The 22,650-nt window shown below is 39.5% G+C and overlaps 1 protein-coding gene and 1 long non-coding RNA gene across 3 annotated transcripts in view; one reads left to right on the top strand and one right to left on the bottom strand.

The window, feature by feature from the left end:
- Nucleotides 1-240: 240 nt before the first annotated feature.
- LOC308102510 lies at nt 241-2,951 on the top strand. Of its 2 annotated transcripts, none has more exons than XR_013934663.1 (7): nt 241-773; nt 859-928; nt 1,074-1,200; nt 1,398-1,532; nt 1,643-1,706; nt 1,839-1,988; nt 2,784-2,951. It is a non-coding gene; the product is annotated as an uncharacterized lncRNA (long non-coding RNA). The 2 variants fall into 2 exon arrangements; XR_013934664.1 differs by lacking the exon at nt 2,784-2,951 and adding an exon at nt 2,318-2,351.
- A 10,922-nt stretch (nt 2,952-13,873) lies between these two features.
- Nucleotides 13,874-22,650, bottom strand: part of LOC308102979 (mucin-4-like) — a gene marked incomplete at both ends in the record, with an annotated part of 33,142 nt that continues 24,365 nt past the window's right edge. Inside the window, 2 exons of the mRNA XM_080452832.1 lie at nt 13,874-13,957; nt 16,835-16,956. Of these exons, the coding sequence (XP_080308958.1) occupies nt 13,874-13,957; nt 16,835-16,956 (206 nt within the window). The remainder of the gene's footprint in view (nt 13,958-16,834; nt 16,957-22,650) is intronic.

The raw sequence follows: 22,650 nt of genomic DNA, 5'->3' as shown, positions 1-22,650 counted from the left end.
ACTGCAGTATATGCATCAGCTGTATTATGGGTCAGCTGTGAAAGTTATGTGCATTTCGGTGTTAATGGAGCAATATTTAAGCCAGTGGAAAAGGTGAAATCGTATGCCTTATTTATACTTGGTTGCGCGACAACTGCCAGTGGTACCATTCAACTTGACTGAGAACTTAGTAAAGAGAGCCTCTGATGTGCTCCTGAACGTTTTTCTTTTCTTTTCTTTCTACCACAACATGTCTGGATATTTCAGAGAGCTCGCGCTGCATCCCTGTGTGATGACTGCCAGCATTTTGCGATGACACAGCCACTGTTTTTCAATGTAAAGAAGTTAATAATAAGGTCTTTAAGGAAATGGAGCATTTATGTTTTAGAGAGATTTATCAATAGATGTATGATTTTAATCTATTGTAAATTGGTAATATGGATATGTTTGAAGACACTGATGTTTTTCTTTTTTTCTTTTTGTATGATTGTTCCACATACGTGTTTAAAACTTACCGGTAAAAAATTTAAAAGCTTTACCTTCACGATAAAATCACTCACTAAGTTTCACATAACTGCTGTCATCTATTAGTAATTAACTATATTTACACAAAGACGTTATGGTTTCCCTGCCTATTGATGATGCTGCTATTCTTCACCTTTTTCCTCATTTTATACTTCAGCGTACGCCAAGGAGAGTGGGGGAGAGACATGGGAGGTGACTGGAGGGATATGCTGCTGCATAAAAGATGGGCACATATATATTTTGGCAACAGTGGAAGAGACGAGGACTGGGTATGGTGTTCAGTATCTATACAGTACTATCAGTATTACAGTGTAGTTCACTTGACATTAATCATGGGCTTTGTTTAAAAACTAGCTACGAGGATGATGCAGCATGTCTTCAGTTACTTGCATCAGAATCGTCGCGCTCTGGACAGCATTTTCCTGTGAGTGCTATTACTTTATAGGAATGTGATGATTGTGCTGGGTTTCGCATGAACACAAATTCACCCCCCAAAATTCATTAATTAAAGATTAATTTTCACCACCTTTCATTTTGCTGTATTCTCAATCCCATTTCCTTCCCTGCAGTCACGTCCATGTGGCAAACGTCGAGGCCCAGGCCTTCTATGACACGATGGGATTTGAGCAGGAGAACCAAGTGGCAGGGCACTATGGACCTGGACAGAATGCCTACCTTTACAGAAGAAAAAATTAGGTAGCTTGAAAAATATGTTATTTTTGTATAGTATCTTTACATATAATTCTAGTAACCTCTGAGAGCAAACCTGTGAAGCCCAACCTGTGATTTAATTAATTAGTAATTAACTATATTTACACAAAAGCAGTCCTAGTTTCACTGCCTTTTGATGAAACTTAGCTAATCTTCACCTTCTTCCTTGTTTTTTACTTCAGCCTCGTACGAAGGCAACGTGGTTGGGGCAGTGTGCTGCCGTATGGAAGAAAAAGAAAAGAAAAAGAAGAACAAAACTAAACATCTGTACATAGCAACGATTGCCTCCTGTCAGAGGTACAGGGGCAAACGAATCGGTATGGTGTTCAGTATCTACAGTATACAATACTATCAGTACTTCACAGTGGAGTTCACTTGAAATTAATCATGGGCTTTGTTTTAAAAACTGTCTGTACTCTCATTCTAGGATGGAAACTGATGGAGCATGTCCTCCAATGTTTCAAGAATAGCAAATTAGACCACATCTATCTGTGAGTGGTAGTATTTTCAACGATAGTGATGATGATTGTGTTTGGTTTTCGCAAAACAAAAATGTACCCCCAAAAAATCCATTAAAGACTTTCTCTGTAACTAAAATGGAACCCCATTTCCCTCCCCTGCAGCCATGTGGAGCTTGAGGACAAGGACAGGGTCGCATGGTACGAAAGATTTGGGTTCGAGGTGGACAAGGTGGAACGTGGCCTCTACACGAACACACCAGGGACCAAATGCGACGATGCCTATGCCATGATATACCGGAGAAAATAGTAAATGTAAAAAAAACTATTTTAATTGAATTTTAATCTGAAAATGTAACAAAATGTATAAAATGAATATGGTTATGAAATATATAAATATATGATATAATTATATACGTTGCTATAGCAAATATAGTGATGAGTAATTATGTAATTATTTAGAAATATTGTCTTTGTTTCAATGATTGATTATGCTATTATGTTTCTGTTTTATGTAGCTTATTTAAAGCAAGAAGGGTAGGCACTATAAGCTAAAGCTTAGGCCTACACCTTTTCGGTCTATAGCAGTCTTGTGCTGCTTTGTTTTTGTTGTTAATGCATGTATGCCCTGTCTATTGAAACAGGAGGTCTCTCCACGTTAAAACCATCATAACTCGCTGAATTCTCAAGTAAGGTTAGGGTTCAAGCTGTTTAGTTTGTTACAAATTGACTTGCTATCTAGGATGTACTATGCAATGAAACTTTCTAGGAACCAAAGTTCATGAGACAGACATAATTTTGAAGCAATTTAGATTTTTCTACAATTTTTCCACCTATGATGACAGTGTTGTTTGGGGACAAGAACTGATCTTTAAAACCTGTAGTCATCGCTAGAGTGTTACATTGTGATGCAATGCCTTGTCAGCTTGTAGATCGTCTGTTTTCTATATTTATCAAAGAACATTAAGAAAATGTCCCTCTCTGTTTTACACATCGAACCCTGCAAACATTGAATGTCACAGATTTTTTTGTTACCATATGCAGTCACCTGACCATTATCACCTTAACTTTATGCCTGTGTTTTCTCCTGTCTAAATCTCTCTCTTGCAGCCATTAGACATGAACTACCGTTCCCCAGCGTGACCCACCTTTTTTGGAGCCGTCACCCCCACCCTCCCCCCTGCAGCTGCTGCCGTGGCCCTGTGGAAGAGAGCCAGGAACAGTCCTAAAATTGCCCTAAAATGAGACAAAAAGTTGAGGATTGTAAAAGGCATGCTTTACTCATCCCATTACATTCACTCATGAACACCTACGACGAAATTTGCTGCAGCCCCCCCCCCCCATCATCCAGCGCTGGCGTGGACTCAGTCCAAATACAGCTATCAGCCGCTTGATGTTAGAATGTGCTAAAAAAAAAGTGGATGCCGCTATATCTTGAGTCCTATGACCACAGAGTGCTCTATAACATGGTGAAACAAAGAATGAAGGCTGACCAGGCGGTGAAGGAGGAGGAGGAAGGCCGGTCGGGGTCCGAGGAAGGCCAGCCCGAGGAAGGCCAGCCCGAGGACGAGGTGCCTGACTTGCGATACGAGGTTGACGAGGCACTGGAAGCCCAGATGATAGTCGAGGTTGACGAGGCGTGGGCTTGCATCATGGCGAGGCAGGGATGGACTGTGAGAAAGACCTAGCACTACATGGCGACTGGAAACCACTGACCAGGCTAGCTCTCGTCTTTAAGCAAATTTGTTCCAGCAGCCCGTTTACATTTTTGATTGTTTGCATAATAATAAAAAACAATTTAACTAAAATTGTCCTAAAATGGACACGTCACACATGTCCTAATGTTTTTCAAGGACGATTCCAGACTAGACCATATCTACCTGTGAGTGGTAGTATTTTCAATGAACGTGATGATGATTGTTTGGTTCAATTAATTATTTAATCCATTAATTAAAGACTTTTTCTGTAACTAATATTGAACCCCATTTCCCTCCCCTGCACTCACATGGAGTCTGAGGACGAAGTCACAATTAAATGGTATCAAAGGTTTGGGTTCGTGAAGGAGAAAGTGGTATTGAACTACTACAAAAAGACATCGGGGGCCAACTGCCCCAATACTAAAATACTGGAGAAAAAAGGAGGGTATTAGTTAGTTAGAGTTATAGCACATCGGTTTGATGTCAATGGAGTTTGAAGCCAAAGAGGGCAGGTATTGTTTGAGGGGAACAAATATGCTTAAAGTAACTAAGGTCAGAACAAATATAAAAACAATGTGCATCTGCAAAAGCGATACAAGTATGGAATGGTTGTGAAAATGATTTAAAAACATAAAATTAAATAAAATTAATATGGTTATGAAATATATAAATATAATATATGATAATTATATACGTTGCTATAGCAAATATAGTGATGTGTAATTATTAATTATGTAATATTTAAAGTGTAGAAATATTGTCTTTGTTTCAATGATTGATTATTATGCAATTATTTTTCTGTTTTATATAGCTTATTTAAAGCAAGAAGGGTATGCACTATAAGATAATTGTTTTATTGTACGAAAAGTCATATGTGTGTATGGCTTATGACAAAATAAACTCCTAACTTCTCATGTCTTTGGTCAAGAATTAATTCTGAGTTCCTAAGAAAGACTTTGCTTATCTTCAAGCTTGTCACTATTAATACTGACACTACGTTTCCTCAAGGTAAGCCCCTTCTCGGACGTTAGGAGGACTATTATCCATTATACAAGGAGTTATAAATAATGCATAATTTCAATTCATATTTTTATGACAGCTTTATGAGTTACAACGCACAAACAGATAAAGTGGCGGAGAGATGGGAAAAGGACTTTCAAATTGAATACGATAAGGACTGTTGGACTGAATGCATCTTTTCTAAGCAATAGGTTTAAAAAAGATGCGGTGTAGGATACTTCATAACTTCACCTCAATCTTTAAAATGTTTTTATCCCAGTAGCTGTAAAGGTGCATTTGCTACTACCCCTTTTAAAAAGAAGTCATCCTTTCTTCCCACATCTGATCTTAGTCCTTCCATTACCACTTTTGCTCAATTGGTAGAACATGACCTGGCTAAAAAGTGGCTAAAATGGAAGCTACAGTATACATGATCTTGAATTAAGAAAATACATTAGTCACTCCTTTACATACGACTTCTCCTTCTGCTCTGTGGATGAGTGACTTTAGATTTGCCAGCCAACAGATGGTATATGAGACTCACAAACTGTTTGATATCACTATCTACCGAAAACCACTCAGCAGGAACACTTTACTAAGAGCGAACAGCAATCACTCTAAACAACTCATTCGTAACATTCCTATTGGCCAATACCTGCGCCTTAGGCGTAACTGTAGCTCCACCATAGACTTTGAATCCAAAGCTACAGATCTCACCAACCGCTTCATAGAAAGAGGCTATAACCAAGTGGACCTAGACGCAGCGTATAATAGAGCTCTACATACGGACAGAACGTCCCTACTCATACAAAAGTCCAAACAGACACCCACTCTGCTCTGTTTCGCAACGCAATACTCTCCAGCGGCAGGGTTAATTAAGAATGCCTTCCTTAAACATTGGCACGTCCTAAAAAGTTATCCCAAACTTGCAAACATGTGTACTGATCCTCCTCTCTTCTGTTTCAGACGCTCCAGAAGTCTCAGAGACCGTCTTGTCCACTCGGACATGAAAACACCCTCCCCCCCTACCTGGCTCCCTAATCCCCCACAGGGTTTTTATAAATGTGGTAACTGTGCTCAATGCTCTAATTCATCAAATACTATTTTTTTAACCTATCTACATACTGGTAAAAAATACAAAATATCCTCATTTATAAATTGTAACTCAACCCATGTGGTCTACATGCTCAAATGTCCCTGTGGACTGGCATACATTGGTCAAACCAAGAGACCACTTAAACTTCGTATAGGTGAGCATAAAATTGCTGTTTGCACTTACAACCCAGAATATGCCGTGGCCAGGCACTATAAACAAGCAAATCCCTGAAATTCTGGGGAATAGAAAAATTCAGCCTCATCACAGGGTGGTGACATAATTAACAAATTGCTTCGCAGAAAAGCACTGTGGATCCACAACCTTGACACTTTAGAACCCAATGGTCTAAATGAAGAACTGAGCCTTTCATGCTTTCTATAGACGGTCCCTGAGGCTTCCTGACATGTTTTTGTGTGATTTTTATTCTTGAGTGTTTCACCCCTTTTTTGTGTCTAAAGTGTTTTTGCATTGGCCTAATATTCTTTGGCCTTTATCTTTATATGTACACTGTTTTAAACGTACCTTATCATGGCATTATATGGTTACACTATTTTGTATATCCTGTAATATGTTAAATGGTCCATATGCCCTGACCTAACCCTAATCATCACTGATTGTCGCAACCTTGAGACTGACGTGTAGTAGTAGGTAATTACCACTAAACAGAGGGCCATCTACCATTGGTTTATTGAGAGCACAGCCCATGCCTACCTCTGTGTGTATATATAAGCCTACTTAGATGCTGCTACCCATGACTCTGAGGAAGGTCGAAAGACCGAAACTTCAGTCAACTTTTACTTGCAGCTAAACAATAAAAGGCTTAAATTGTCGGTGTTGCTCCAGCGTTGATCTCTTCTGCATCTATTGTCCCTCGCCTTGAGACGCACCGGACTGGCCGTTTAAGGCCGAGGCGCAACGGTAGAATCCCTTTGTTTTGAACTTGAAGTCATCAGCTCTGATGCCAGGGGTGGGGACAAAATCAAACTCCTCAAACAAAGAGGCATACTGGATGTATACCCTTAAGGGCACCAGTTACCCTGGTCTCAATGAGGACTTTCTTATAGTTATTGCCTTGGTTCTGAATTATTATATTATACTGTATTTATATTTGTGCAGACTGGGGTAGCCCCATAGTATTACAAAGAAAGTATTAACGACAAAGTACTCATGTAAAAAAAACAAAATACGGTAAGTAACCAAGCGAGTTGTGTAATCTCCAATATTGAATCTTCATGAATTTTTTGGAGTTCTATATTGTAAATGTGAATATAGGAAATAATATTGAATTAATTGACAGTAATGCAAATAGTACCAGGGACCCGAATCATTGTCCAATAATTATCCAAACAGAAGGACAGTTTGACAATGATGCCTATTAAAATCCATCATATCTATACAGTACTAGCAGTAGTTCAGAGAAGTTCACTTGAAAGTAATCATGGGTTTTGCTTTAAAAACTGTCTAGGTTCTAGGTAATGTAATTGAGTACTGTCTAGGTTCCAGGTAACCCCCCCCCCCCCCCCCCCCCCCCACACACACACACACACACACACACACACACACACACACACACACACACACACACACACACACACACACACACACACACACACACACACACACACACACACACACACACACACACACACACACACACACACACACACACACACACACACACACACACACACACACACACACACACACACACACACAAGAAAAGGAAAATCCATGAAAAGTTATTTTCGCCACCTTTCATTTTGCTACTACATATTGTGCAAACTGTGTTGCATATTAAACTTTTTCATAGATTTCATAGCTTCATAGACGTGTTGAACAGCACTATCATCAGTGTTGTGTAAATCGATGGTTTGTTTGTTAGTTAACACATTCTTTTCCATTAATACTGTATGTTGGATTTGTATAACCACTTAAACCCTCCATGCTTTGTAAACTTGACTGTACTTGGTCTGCACTTTTAACCCTCTAAAACAAACCTCCTGGCTGAAAATAGCCGATCTACAAGCTCACAGCATTGTAATCTCGTGGCTGCTCTTAAACACATTGACTGCCAGAGTTTATTCATAATGTACTCACCCCCTTGCCAGCGATTTGCGTGTTTTTTTGTTGTTGCTATTTTGTTATTTAAATTCATTTAAGTTGTCTGGCTGCGGTTTTAAACACATACGACAGATCGACCAGCGGAGAGCAGCAAATTGACACCTCGATCACTCGCTGACTCGCTTGACCCCCCCCCCCAAACAGGCTCAAACAGTCCATACGTCATAACCGGATGTGACATTTTCGACAATCGCCGATCGGGCGTCAGACCGTTGTGATACACGACGACGATGACTGTTCGTCACCCAGACTAAAGAAAATAGAAGTGGAGCTCTCCGTTCGTTTTCTATACCGTGTGAAAAAACGTGTTTTGGCCTAAAGAGCGCATTTTTCAAGCTAAAACCGGAAACCGGAAACGGAAATCGCTGAAATTGCTTCCGGGTGAAGCGGAGGTGAGTGGAAAAAGAAACTGATCTCGGAATGTAAATAAAACAGCGTGAATGTCTATTAACCAAATTAAACAACAGGACGCAGATCTGCTTTCTAGATTATTCTGGCAGCCCACGGTTTTATCTAATAGGACGCAGATCTGTGTCCATGGCAGCTTATGTGTTAAATGTTCTGCAAATTTTCTCCCCAGCATAGGAATGCTAGGGTTCAAGTGGTTAATGTAAAAAAAAAAAAAAAGGAAAAAAAGTTTCTACCCCCCCACCCCCAGTTTAGAGAAAAGATTATAACAAGATGAAAAGGTATGTGCTAGAGAAAGAACCTCCAAAACCAACATGAAGATGCTGAGAAGCTGGTTTCTTCCTGAGCTGGAACAGTCTTCAAGATTCCACTTCCTCCTATGTTTGTCATCTGGGACTGGTCATCTGCACTGTGGAACAAAACATGAAATGATTAACTAGTGTTACAAAAAAAGTGTGTGTCTCTCTTCCACTATTGGACAACACTTGTTCAACATCGTTGATTGCCTTTAAGTCTCGTCTTAAGTATAACTTTTTCACCTTTACCGACAGTAGTCTAAATTCAATTTCAATTTCTCATCCATGTCCGTTTTTTCTTTTTACAAATCTCTTTATTATTTTTTTCAGACAACAGGGGCATCATGACAATAAAAATGAAAACAAAGAGGTCTGATTTTTTTGACAAAACAAAAACAAAAACAAAACAAAACAACAATTAAACAATACACAGCACAACAAAACAAACAGTAAAATGGATACAGTAATCAGTGTAAATATTAAACGTGAGACATAAAAAATAATAATAAAGTAAACAGACAGGACAAACAACAGACAAGCCACTCATTCATACCAGGGAACAGGAGGGGGAAAGAAGGGGGGGGGGGGGAGGGGAGGTTGTTTCTCTGCACAGAACATTAATTTATGAGTTATTTTTCATAGTAGGGAAGTCAATGAGGTCCAGAAAGGTTATAAAATTTAGTGGAACATATTAAGAAGTCATTGAGGGAGAACCAATGTAGTTTCAACATCAAGAGAGGCACTAATTTGTGAGTTCTTCCACCATAGTAAGGGTGTCAATGTGGTCCAGAAAAGGTTGCCAAATTTTGTGAAACATCTTCAAAGAGCCGCTAAGGGAGAACCTGATCCTCTCAAGTTTGAGACAGTATAGAATTTCATGAATCCATCTGTTGTGTGTAGGAGGAGAGGGGTGTATCCAATTAAGGAGAATAAGCCTCCTAGCAAGTAGGGTCGTGAAAGCAATAACTCGGCGTGCTGAATTGCGCACAATAGGCGTTACTGTGGTTCCGAGAAGGGCTGTGAGGGGATCCGGGTCAATTGGTTCACCCAACACCACCCCAAGGGTGTTAAACACCTCTGACCAAAATGTTGACAATTTAGGGCAGGACCAAAACGTGTGCATGTAATCTGCTGGCGATTGTTTACACCTATTACAAGCATCGGACCTCTCAGGATATATTCTGGCCAGCTTTGCATTGGTATAGTGGACTCTATGTAATATCTTGCACTGCAATACTCTGTGCCTTGCACAAATAGAAGAGGTATGTACCAGGTCTAGAGCATGATTCCACTGATTGTCTGACATGATAATCCCGAGGTCCTGGTCCCAAGTAGCCCTCAGGGAATCCAACTGAGTCGAATTAACTGAAAAGATTGTGTCATATATAATTGAAGTAAGCTTCCTTTCACCAGCTCTAAGGGATAAAAAGGAGTCTATCACCGATTCCGGTGGCCGGCTCGGGAACTGAGGGTTCTGACTTTTCACAAAATGCCTGATTTGAAAGAAGCGAAACATGTGAGAATTGGGGAGGCCGAATTCAGCAGACAGGGCTGCAAATGAGGAGAAGATATTGTCAGTATAAAAGGTCTTTGATGGACCGCAGACCCTTGTCTGCCCAAATCCGAAAGACAGGGTCAGTACATGATGGAAGGAAATGATGATTCCTGTATATGGGTGCTAGATTTGAGGACCTGTGTAGACCAAATTGCCTTCTAAACTGGTTCCAAATCTTTAATGTATTAACTACGATAGGGTTTTTGGACACTTGTTTAACCGGTAGGGGTAGTTGAGAGCAGACCACCGACCATAAAGAGAGATTCGAGGAAGCTGCCTCCATGTTGGCCCATTGGGGTTGTACTGCAAGAATCAAATTAGTATTCCAAAAAGTTATTTTATGGATATTGGATGCCCAATAATACTGACGGAGATTGGGAAGCGCCAAACCACCCTCGGATTTTGGAAGTTGAAGGACCGTGCCTCTAATTCGAGCTTTTTTATTACACCATAAAAACGAGTTAATGAGCCGATCGAGTGTAGAAAAAAAAGATTTGCTGATGAAAATCGGAATATGTTGAAAAGGATACAAAAAACGGGGCAGCACCACCATCTTTATCAGGTTTACACGTCCTAGTAATGAGAGAGGCAAGGTGGACCATCTATCCAAGTCAGACTTAAAGCGTTCCACCAGGGGACTGATGTTCTTCGCGAATAGCTCTATGAAAGTTTTAGTAACGAATATTCCCAGATATTTAAATCCCTCTGTAGCCTTTTTAAAGGGAAAGAGAGTTTGAGGAAGCACGTCGGCCAGGGCATTAACAGGGAAATATTCACTCTTCTGGAGGTTAAGTTTGTAACCAGAGAGTTTCCTGAATTGATCTAGGATATGTAAAATTGTAGGAACAGAGGATGACGGATTAGAAATGTACAACAGAAGGTCATCTGCATACAAGGAGAGCTTATGCATAGAGCCAAAACGGGTAATGCCTTGAAACCTCTCTTCATTACGGAGCCAAATTGCCAGAGGCTCGACTGCGAGCGCAAACAGCGACGGAGATAAAGGACAACCCTGTCTATTTCCACGGGAGAGGGAGAACAGGCCAGATCTCACTCCGTTAACATTGACCGAAGCTACCGGGGAAGTGTATAAAAGCTTAATCCATGAAATGAAGTTAGGGCTGAAACCGAATTTGTCAAGGATGTAAAACTCCACCCTATCAAAGGCTTTTTCCGCATCTAGGGAAAGCACTAATTCAGGAACCCTAGTGGTAGGAGAGTAGATGATATTAAACAGCCTTCTCGTGTTGGAGGACGAGTGCCTTCCCGGCATAAAGCCAGTCTGGTCAGAATTAATTAGGTCGGGAGTGACTCTCTGGAGACGGATAGACAAGACTTTGGACATAATCTTGAAATCAACGTTTAAAAGAGATATAGGTCTATAACTACTGCATAAGAGTGGGTCTTTATCCTTTTTCAGCATCCATGTCCGTTTTTGAGTCTATAGGTCAGTGTGTGCTTCCCGTGCACACACACAGGTACATGCTCTATCAAGGCTGAACGATTAATCGTTTTCAAACCGAAATCGCGATTTGAAACCACGCGATTAGCTAATCGCAAAGGCCGCGATTTTTTTATCTTTTATTTTATCATAATTAATAATTTTAATATTAATATTAATCCCAGAGCACCCGCGGGACTTGTCTCCTTCTCTCCAGAGTGGCTGCCTCTCTCTACAGGGAGCGAGAGGGCAGCGCCCCCCCCTCTCTCTCTCTCGCTCTGTCCCTCTCATAGTTAGGTCCCTCGCCGTCGGCTGCGAGTATTTAAAGTTTGTCGAACGGCCGTGTTGCGCAACTTAAGTCCCCGATGCCGCGCGTAGCGGTAAAACATTATTTTCGGTGCGACACAAGTAGTGTAGTAGTAGTGTTGCTCCTATCTATGTTTGTTTCTGTAAGTGTAACTTATATTTTTCCCATCATTATTAAACTATTACTGTTGGATGCTGAGATTCAATGTAAACAATACGATGCCAAGCACTTCCTGGTTAGTGTTGCCAGGTTTTGTGAGAGAAATAAGCAACCCTGTCTATGAAAACAAGCCCAAAAGAAGCGACTATGAACTGTATCTTTGTCACTTATGTACAGTGGTGGAAAAAGTACTCAAATGTTGTACTTAAATAAAAGTATCAATACTGCAATGTAGAAGTACTCTGTTACAAGTAAAAGTCCCAAATTCAAAAATGACTTGAATAAAAGTAGGCCTACAAAAGTATTGGTATCAAAATGTACTTAAAGTACCAAAAGTAAAAGTACTAATGTTTGAAAATAGCAGATCTACAAGCTCACAACGCGGCGCGTTGTGAGCTTGTAGATCGGCTATTTTCAAATTACCTAGGTATAAAATAGGGCTAAAGTGGTTAATGTAGGTTTTATAATATTATAATTTATATCTGTAACTAGTCACTAAAGTTTTCAAATAATTGTAGTGGAGTAAAAGTACAATATTTGCCTCTGAGATGTAGTGGAGTAGAAGTTAAAGTATTGGAAATTAGAAATACTCAAGTAAAGTACAAATACCTCAAAATTGTACTTAAGTACAGTACTTAAGTAAATGTACTTAGTTACTTTCCACCACTGCGTTATGTATTCTGAGTTTTTCACTTCCAAGGAGTAGTAGTAATACAATGTACAGTAGGAGAGGACTTTGCCTTGTGAGACAAAAAAGTGTTACATTTTAGTTGAATGTTAATCTACATAAGCTAAATACTGGATATCAGTAAATATGCTTCTGGAGCCATAAGTGAAAGACCTACTTATTTCACTGCTGTGAATTGTTTACACAAAATGGTAATTACCGGTATTTGTTTAATTTAAATTTTATTTTTATTTATTGAACTTCATTTCAGAAAAAGCTTCTCTTCTTGAGCCATAAGTTAATGAATTAACAAGTTCAATGTTGGGTTGTTTACAAAAATAAGCTATTTCTATTCCAGCTAAATGTTTAAATATATACATGGGGAAAAAAGTACTTGGAAGATACATGTTGGAAGCAATGAAGCAATTCATATCTTTTAGTTCTCATCCTTATTTATTAGAATCTAGAACAGTAAATAAATGGTATGCCATTTGGTAATGTTTCATTACTTCCAATTACTTTTTAAACGTACACAGTGAATACTAAACTGAAGCTTGACTTTAATTTTTTTTTAAAGATTTTTTTTTTAAAGAACAAATCGCAATCAAATCGCAATCGCAATATCAGTCAGAAAAATCGCAATTAGATTTTTTCCCAAAATCGTTCAGCCCTATGCTCTATGAATAAAATGCTCTGCTTTCACATTTATCTCTCTAGCTTTGTACCCATTTCTTTGTTTTGCTTGCTCGTATGTATTGCTCCGTTTTATTGCCTTGCTCTGTTCTTTTTAATTTGTGCAGGACTTTGGTCGACTATGGTTGTTTTTAAACGTGCTATATAAATAAAGTTTGATTGATTGGTTGATCATCACCTCTCCAAACAGGAAACTTTAGGGACAAGGCCACTTGGCCTTTGGTGTTGAGGTCACAAAAGCCAAATGTCAGAGCAGGAAGGCCTTCATATAAAATGATTAAATAAATGTAACTTATGGAGGATTTGATGTTTAATATAACGTCACTGTCCTGTCTCCTTTTTTCCAACTTTGTTTTCTTTACTAAATCAGTGATAGTGGGTTTTAAAAATATTGAACCAATGAAAAGTATTAAAAAGTGCTTCTGACTTAATCTATGAACATAGATTCCGTGTGATGGACATAACCCTCTACACATTCACTGGTCAAAAAAAAAATTATCCACTTGAGCTGGATTTGGGAAGTGATGAAAATATAAGGGCACATGCAAGTATCTGACCATGTATAAAGTCACAATACCAACTTTGATGAGGCAGTATTGCGTTGTTTTTTACATTTCCTTAAAAGTTAATATTTTGGACATGTTGATTTCTGCCCGACAGCAGAGATATAGTACAAGTATAACTATCAGTGAAATACAGAAGCATTTAGTTCCTGTGCAGTAAGAGAGACACCTGTCACAATAAACAGGACACACACCATCTCAGTGACTGCAGTTGGTCTCCTCTGTTGCTGTGACACCTTCAGACGCCTTGTAGATCACACCTGAAGACACCTTGTAGATCACCTGAGGTTGTAGAAGTGATATGTGGGGTTATTAATTCAACTTTTTGTTTGTTGTGTTAGACATCACATGAATACAATTCAATATATATTCTAAAACATGCCTTTACTGTAGCAAAATGTATTAATTGTCCCAGCCAGGCTGAAGGAGTGGCAGAGACTACGTTTTGCAACCTGTCTGTCCGGCCGTCTCTGTGGACAGCTGATCTCCGGCACCGTTGGCCCGAACGACGTGAAACTGTGCACACACGCTCCCTGGATGCCAGAGCAGAACCTCTGCCCCCAATGTTTCACATGGGCCTGTTATAGCGCCACCAGGAGGCCATTTTTGAAAAAAAAAAAATCCTGATTGGCTAAGATTGGCATCTGAAGTTTGCAGGAGTGGCCCGTTTTGGAAAAAAAAGCCTCAAATCATGAACACAGCGTTGTGAAACTTGGCACGCACATTCCCACTAGGCCGAGGAGGAAATGCCACCCTTATCACATTGTCCTCTTATATAGGGCCACCAGGAGGACGATTTTTGCTAAACATTTTTTTTTATATTACTCCTACCGATTTTGTCCAAACATGCAAATCGGTACACATTATCTCTATAGTCATGTGATCAACACGGATCTGTCCGTCTGTTCATATTCCATCCTGATTGGCGAATTCCGAACATTGCTGGCCCATAATAACCTACCTGACCTGGCGGAGACCCGTGCTTCAAGGAGCACTTTTTCTAGTTTGATATGATTGTCTGATTTAACCACTTCAAATAGCAAAAATAGGCAATCTACAAGCTCACAAGGCGTCAAGTTGCGACATTTTGGGAGCTTAAAAATCTGCTAGATTTGCTGAATGTTCACCTATTACGACATGCCCAGAATAGGGTCGGTAGGGTTCATGTGGTTAGAACATTTTTGGGCTTGAGCTTGTTACTCATATATCACATTTATATAAATTTCTTCAAAAGAACAAAAATCAAAAGCAAGAACATAACACAACATAACACAAGCAATACATAATAGGTTAGGTTTTATGTGTATTCATAATAAATAGTTGTATTTTGTCTTGTGTACCTTTTTATTTGGAGGTGGTTTGGCTCTGACTGCCTTTTCTCCATCACCGGGAACACAATTTGGGTATTGGGCTTCCCATTGACAAACTGCTGAAATAGTAATGACAGAATTAAAAGTTAAGTGATATTTTTGATTAAAAACAAAACGTTTTTTGTTAAAAGGTTAAAGCTCTAATATTCTGTTATTAATCACTGCTATAGTGTTGTTCAGGAACAGCGTCTCCCCATCTCTTTAATAAACAGAAAATAAATGATCAGGTTGGTCACCAATTTAACTTTATCAAACCAGGAAAGAGCACCCAGTAATCAGTTTTAATTTTATATTGTTCTAATTATAATATGGCTGCTGATTTTTCTTTATCGTCACAATTTCACATTATCCTGTAATCTGTAAGAGGGCTCGCCCCTGATTGGACTTTTTTAAATGTATTTATTTATATATTGATTGGCGAATTCCGAACATTGCTGGCCCATAATAACCTACAGTACCTGAGCTGGCGGAGACCTGTGCACCGAGGAGCACTTTTTCTAGTTTGACATGATTTTGTCTTATTCAATCACTTCGATGTAGTCTATGTCAAATAGCAAAATAGCCAATCTACAAGCTCACAAAGCATTGAGTTGTGACGTGTTGGAAGCTTAAAAATCTGCTAGATTTGCTGAATGTTCACCTATTACGACATGCCCAGAATAGGGTTGCTAGGGTTCATGTGGTTAGTTTTTTTGGCTTGACCTAGTTACTCATGTATCACCATTATATCCATTTCTTCATAAGAACTAAAATCAAGAACATAACACAAGCAATGCTAAGTTTTATGTTTATTCATAATATATAGTATTTTGTCTTTTGTGTATACCTTTTTATTTGGAGGTGGTTTGGATCTGACTGCCTTTTCTCTATATTGCTATAGAATGCGGTCGGGAACAGCAGAAACACGGTTCAGGTATTGGGCTTCCCATTGACAAACTGCTGAAATAGTAATGACAGAATTAAAAGTTAAGTGATATTTTGGATTAATACAAAACGTTTTTTGTTAAAAGGTTAAAGCTCTATATTCTGTTATTAATCACTGCTATAGTGTTTGTTCAGGAACAGCGCCTCCTCTCCCCATCTCTCCAACTCTTTAATAAACAGAAAATACATTTTCAGGTGAGTCACCAATTTTATCCAACCAGGGAAGATCACCCAGTTATCAGTTTAAATTTATATTGTTCTAATTCCAATATATATGCTCATTTTTTTAAATGATCACAATTTCACATTATACTGTAATCTGTAGAGGGCTCACCCCTGATTGGATGTTTGTTTTTATCCTGAACTGAAAATGGATTTTGTACACAGGCATGCAAACAGTGTATGTACTGTATGTAATGTAATGTAATGTAATGTACACAGGCATGCAAACAGCCCCGAGGTGAAAAAGGTGACATGTTTTTTTTTCGGGTCAGGTGTCACACAATTTCCCTATTTATATTCAAAACGGCTATTGTAGCTGAAAAGCTACAAGTTTGCATGTCTGTATACAGCTATTTTAACACTTATTTCACTTACAGCCCATTTAACTTTTAATCTAAAATGTCGAACCCACTTTATTTTAGCTAAGGTGGTAATTTCTTTTTAAAAAATGGTTGTGGACTATAACATGACGACTGTAACATGCAATCAGGGGACAGGCTTATGGAAATGTATTGACAGGAATACTTATATCCTTATTTCTAAAGCCCACCTGTCATTGATGTAGTCACAGAAGATGGGTCTGTTTTGTTCTCTCTGTCTTGGCCTTTGCTACAACTGGTACAGGCTGTGGTGTTATTTGTACCACCTTGTGCCATGTTGTGGCAAAGCTTGTGGAGGACTGGGCTGGTACACTGTTGATATTTGGGTCTTTCCACAGTTTCCAGAGGTCCAGGGAATGGAAGATGGCCACAACAACCTGTGGAGCTGGAATGAGTGAGACACACAATGGACATGTGTGTTACTGTTAGGTTGGTGCAGGCTAATTAATCACACCTGTCAATTAATTTAGCCATTAATTAGTGTTTAACACAGTGCACAGTGTTTAACACAGTGCATTATAGTAAAATCATAGTATAATTGTACTGATCTTTATTACACTACTGGTTAGAAGAGCAATAGATAGAATAGATAAATAATAAAATATAGCAGGGCACAATATACTGATCACAGGGACCCTGGGCAATGGTTACATGTCGGCTTTCCGACATGTCGCCTTTCCGACGGTTACTAACCCTATACCTAACCGCACGTGGAAGCCACTAGTCGGAGTAGTGAGATGTCGGAATGGAAGCAGCACCCCCTGGGCAATACAGTGAACCTGTTATGCTACTATACATAAACCCCAGTTGGCTCAATTAATACCCTTTCAGTGATCATGAACTGAACACTCATATGGGAAACAGACAAACACAAAATACAATACATCAAAAACACAACTTAGAAACTAAGGGACAATTAACAGTAAGGGCAGTGGCAGACGCAACGCCTCTGCAATCTGTAAAGTTAAATATCAGTTTCAATAATACACCATAATACTAGATTAGTTCTAATAGACTAATATTAGATGTACTATGTTGCTATGGCATGACCTGCTACTGTGATGGTCCATTGAACACCAGCAGCTCACAGCCGTTGCCAAACCCTACATAAACAAATACAATCCCCCGTTACTTTAATTCTATACACAGCAGTACCATGCCAGTTAAAATGCACAACTATAAAATCAATAAACGGCACAAAATCGTAGTATTCATAAATGTTTGCAGCAGATGTATCCAACCCTCAATCACCTGGCTTGGCTACCTGTTGGAATCATAGAGTTGGAATAAGCTGCAGCTGTGAGCTAGTCCATTGGTTCACAAACAAACAAAAAAAGAATCTAACTTTTTCATGGTGTTTTGATGACAGAATAACAGCAACAAGATCATTTAAACCTGAAATTGTGTTGACTCTGACTCAGGAACCTTCAGGAAAACCCTTATTTTTAAGTTGTTTTTTTTTAAAGCACAAAAGAAACTTACTTCACAATTGAATACTGCCACCTTGTGGAATAACAAAGCCAAATCAGCCGAAACAACCCTCTTAGATAAAGTGCTGTTACTCACATCTGTTCAAATGAAATCCCCTGAATCAACATTAACAGCTGTTACAGTGCTGTATAATATAATATATCTACTTACAGTGCTGTGGAAAAAAACATCATTAATGTCTTGTCTTGTGGTTGTAAAGCCTGGTGGTGACGTCATGCAGGTTGATGTTGCTGCTTAACATTGTCACCTGTTGATTTTTTTTTACCTTTTTCCGCTCCTGAATCACTTTGTCAACATGGACATGTCCTTCAAACACATGAAGTACACTGTTCTGTCTGCTTCTATGAAATAAATGTATCATTTTACTCCAACAGTTGTATAATATTACTTCAGGGAGTTCAGCTACTGACACTGTGGACTCCATGATGCCGGCGAGCTGTTATTCTTTGACTTTAGACGAGTGCGACCATTGCTTTAACCTGCATATCGCCCCCTACTGTACCGGAGTATGTAGTTGCACCACCACCCTTAAGCAGATATATAAATCATACTTAATAATACTAATAGTTAATATTACTTTACATACTACAAATAGTAATAATTGGTAGAAGACACAGAAGAGGAAAAGGAATAGGTATTAATAATAATAATAATAATAATAAATATAGCTGCAAGCAGCGATAATACGGGGCCAGTGATTGCAGAGAGAAGAAAGAAAGAAGCAATGATAAGTAATATGCACAAAAAGCCATAGAAACACAGAAGACTGAACTTGAGAGAAAGAAGACCATGCAATTAACATGAGCATTTTAAACCCTCACTAACCCTAACCTCAGTAAAACTATGCCTACTAGCCAGGGCCCTTAAGTCCATTTTTATGTTACAATCGTTCACTTTGTGATACAAGCGCCAAATTTGGCATGAACAATGCCTAGGACCTGCTTTTGCAGAAAAGCCCGTTAGCCACACAAAAAAAACAATATGGCTTCCATTTTCCAAAATGGCTGCTGGCGAAAGACATTTTATGTGTATTTTGACCTGGATTGTGATTGGATTTTGATTATTTTGGTATCAACATATAGTTTTGACTCCCCCCACCCCCTCCCCCCGTTAGCTACGCGGGAAAAAAAACCAATATGGCAATATGGCTGCCATTTTCCAAAATGGCTTCAGGCAAAAGGCATTTTATGTGTATTTTGACCTGGATTGTGATTGGATTATCCAATTTTGATTATTTTGGCATCAGCATATAGTTTTGACTCCTCCCCGCCCCCTCCCCCCGTTAGCCACGCCAAAAAAAAAACAATATGGCTGCCACTTCCCAAAATGGCTGCTGGGGAAAGACATTTTATGTGTATTTTGACCTGGATTGCGATTGGATTTTGATTATTTTGGTATCAACATATGAGTTTTTACCCCCCCCCCATGTCTGGATCACAGATCACAAATTGTTGCAGCAATTGTGCAGGCACTCAGCTGGTGTGCACTGAAGGCCAAAGCGGTAGCACTTGCATCTACCACGACATTCAGTCTTGCACTGGCATTTTGTCAGTTGTTCACACATCTGGCCAATTGGTAGAGTGTCATCCACGATACTTGCCAAATGTCACCCTCTGCTCGCCATCCCCAGCTGCAGGGCTCTCTGTATGCATTTGACATACAGTTGCCTGGCTTCAGACACGGGCACCTTGATAAGTGGCATGCTTCACATGATGTGCAAGACATGCCCTTGTAGGTGGAATGGCATCATAGGACCTATGCTTCCATGCAAACAGGTAAAATCTTGCATCATCAACCCCATCACCAGTGCTGTTCTTGTCATGCACTGTTACTGGTGGGTATTGACTGAGCTTCTGGAAGACATGAGACACTTTAGGCCACACTTACCGGGTTTCTGTCTTTTTGCCTTTTCCCACGAAAGGCAGCCTGACACAACCTCACATCCAGTGAAAGCGTGAAAGAAAAGGATGCCAATGGATTTTTCAGGGCCTAGATTCTTCACTAAATCGTGAACTGGTAACCAACAACAATACAGTACAGTACAATGCTGTTCAATAACAATACAGTACAGCACAGCACAGTACAGTACTGTGCTGTACAATAGCAATACAGAACAGTACTGTACAGTACTGTGCTGTACAATAGCAATACAGAACAGTACTGTACAGTACAGTACTATGCTGTACAATAACAGAACAGTACAGTAGAGTAAAGTACAGTGCTGTACAATAACAGTACTGTACTGTTTTGTAATGTGTTAGTTTGCCCTGTTTTAAGTGGTTACTTAGTTTTTACTTTACTGTTGTTTGTTTTATTTTGTCGTAACGTTTTCTGTCTTGTCTCGTTACCTTGTGATTAGTTTTATTTCTCCACCTGTGTCCCGTTAGTCCCTTAGCTCAGTGGTGCGCATTCTGCGCAACCTTTTTACAGTACACCTCAGAAAACATTTGGATTATCCAATCACAATCCAGGTCAAAAAACACATAAAATGTCTTTCGCCGGAAGCCATTTTGGAAAATTTTTGCATGGCTAACGGGGGGAGGGGGAGGGGGGGAGTCAAAACTATATTCTGATGCCAAAATAATTTCAATCCAGGTTAAAAAAACATGCTAAATGTCTTTAGCTGGCAGCCATTTTGGAAAATGGCAGCCATATTGTTTTTTTGCGTGGCTAACGGGGGAGGGGGTGGGGGGGAGTCAAAACTATATTCTGATGCCAAAATAATCAAAATTGGATAATCCAATCACAATCCAGGTCAAAAAACACATAGCATGTCTTTCGCCGGCAGCCATTTTGGAAAATGGCAGCCATAGTTTTTTTTTGCTTGGCTAATGGGGGGAGGGGGCGGGGGGGGAGTCAAAACTATATTCTGATGCCAAAATAATTTCAAACCAGGTAAAAAAAACACATAACATGTCTTTCACTGGCAGCCATTTTGGAAAATGGCAGCCATATGGTTTTTTTTTTGGGGTGGCTAACGGGGGGAAGGGGTGGGGGGGAGTCAAAACTATATTCTGATGCCAAAATAATCCAAATTGGATTATCCAATCACAATCCAGGTCAAAAACCACATAGCATGTCTTTCGCCGGCAGCCATTTTGGAAAATGGCAGCCATATTGTTTTTTTTTGCTTGGCTAACAGGCTTTTGTGAAAAAGTAGGTCCAGAAGAAACTTTGTGGAAAATGTGGCGCTTGTATCACAAAGTGAACGATCGGGTCACTAACAGCCCTGGCTATACCCCTAACCTCAAGAAATACTACGCGTAAGCTTACGAATGCCAAATCATGATCACCTCAACACATCGTCGGGGATAGGGAACGAACCAGTGACCTCCGGACTCATAGGCTGCCTTTCTTCTCATTGAGCTAGATATATGATAGCCCTGGTAGAGTCTGTTGATATATATGTCTTTCCGTCCCTGATGGACCAAGCCTCTGTTTTGCTAACTTCTCTCGATCACTGGTTCCCCAACCATCTACCGATAAGAGAAATTGTACGTCTCCTCGGAACAGAAACCAGTGAAAGTAGCCGATCTACAAGCTCACAAAACGTTGCTATCTGAAAAGTTGTGAGATTGTAGATCGGCTATTTTCACAATGAAGTATGTCATACATTGAAAAAACATACTCTCAAATAAGCATTTCATGTTATCTTTATCAATTGCACATGAATTCATTGATACAGTCATGTTGTTTGCATTGCACTTTAAATGAGGTCTGCATGAAGTGAGTCTTGAACCGGCGATCTTGCGGTTGTCAGGCAGACGCTTAAGCGAGAAACCATTGGACCGACAGACCTGAACTGGTGAAAAAGCAGCTCACAAAGATGATACAGTTTCACGCAAATAGCTGAAAAATCCTGGGTTTAAATGTTTTTCAAACTGCTCAAAATTGTGGACAATCTAAGGGCGGAGCTTACTGGTCAAAGCAATAGATGTGTTCCTCATGAGTCAAGGCACAAGTGTGAGCAAGTTTCACGACTTTCGGCCAAACAAGGCATGACTTTTGCCTGTTTAAAGTTTGCATTTTCAAAAAATTGCTATAGCGCCCCCCTTTGGCCAATTGGAGTGAGATTGGTTTCAGTGATATTTGGAATGACCCTCTAAATTACTGCAACGTTTCAAAGAAATGTGAGTCTGCATGTGTGTGTTAGGGGCAGATGAATAATTTTCATAAAACTGCAATAGTTAAAATCTATCTCCTCCTGCACGAAACTCTTTACACATGAACTTTGGACCTCTGCCGACAAAACGTTAGTAGCGGATTAGCGGATAGCGGATAGCGATTAGCGGATAGCAGAAAAAATGCAGAAGTTATGAGCCAATGAATGTTTTTCATATAATACAAAATGGTGGGAGATCTAAAGGTCAGAGGTCAAAAGTCAGAGTGTGAAAGTTGTTCAGCATGAGTATTGATTGATTGATTGATTGATGTACTTTATTTAGTAAGACATGAGAACATCAGTACATGGAAGTACAAATTCACAATACAAGGTCTACTAAACTGGAAGACTCACTCATTAAGCACTGAGCTTGTTTAAGATGAGATCCCCATGTACACAAATCATGATGACATATAAGAGACAGAC

The sequence above is a fragment of the Gymnoscopelus braueri genome (genome assembly GCF_963280865.1).
Source record: "Gymnoscopelus braueri genome assembly, chromosome: 16".
Lineage (NCBI taxonomy): Eukaryota > Metazoa > Chordata > Actinopteri > Myctophiformes > Myctophidae > Gymnoscopelus > Gymnoscopelus braueri.
Note: the sequence above shows the minus strand (reverse complement) of the source record. Positions and strands in the feature narration are given on the sequence as shown.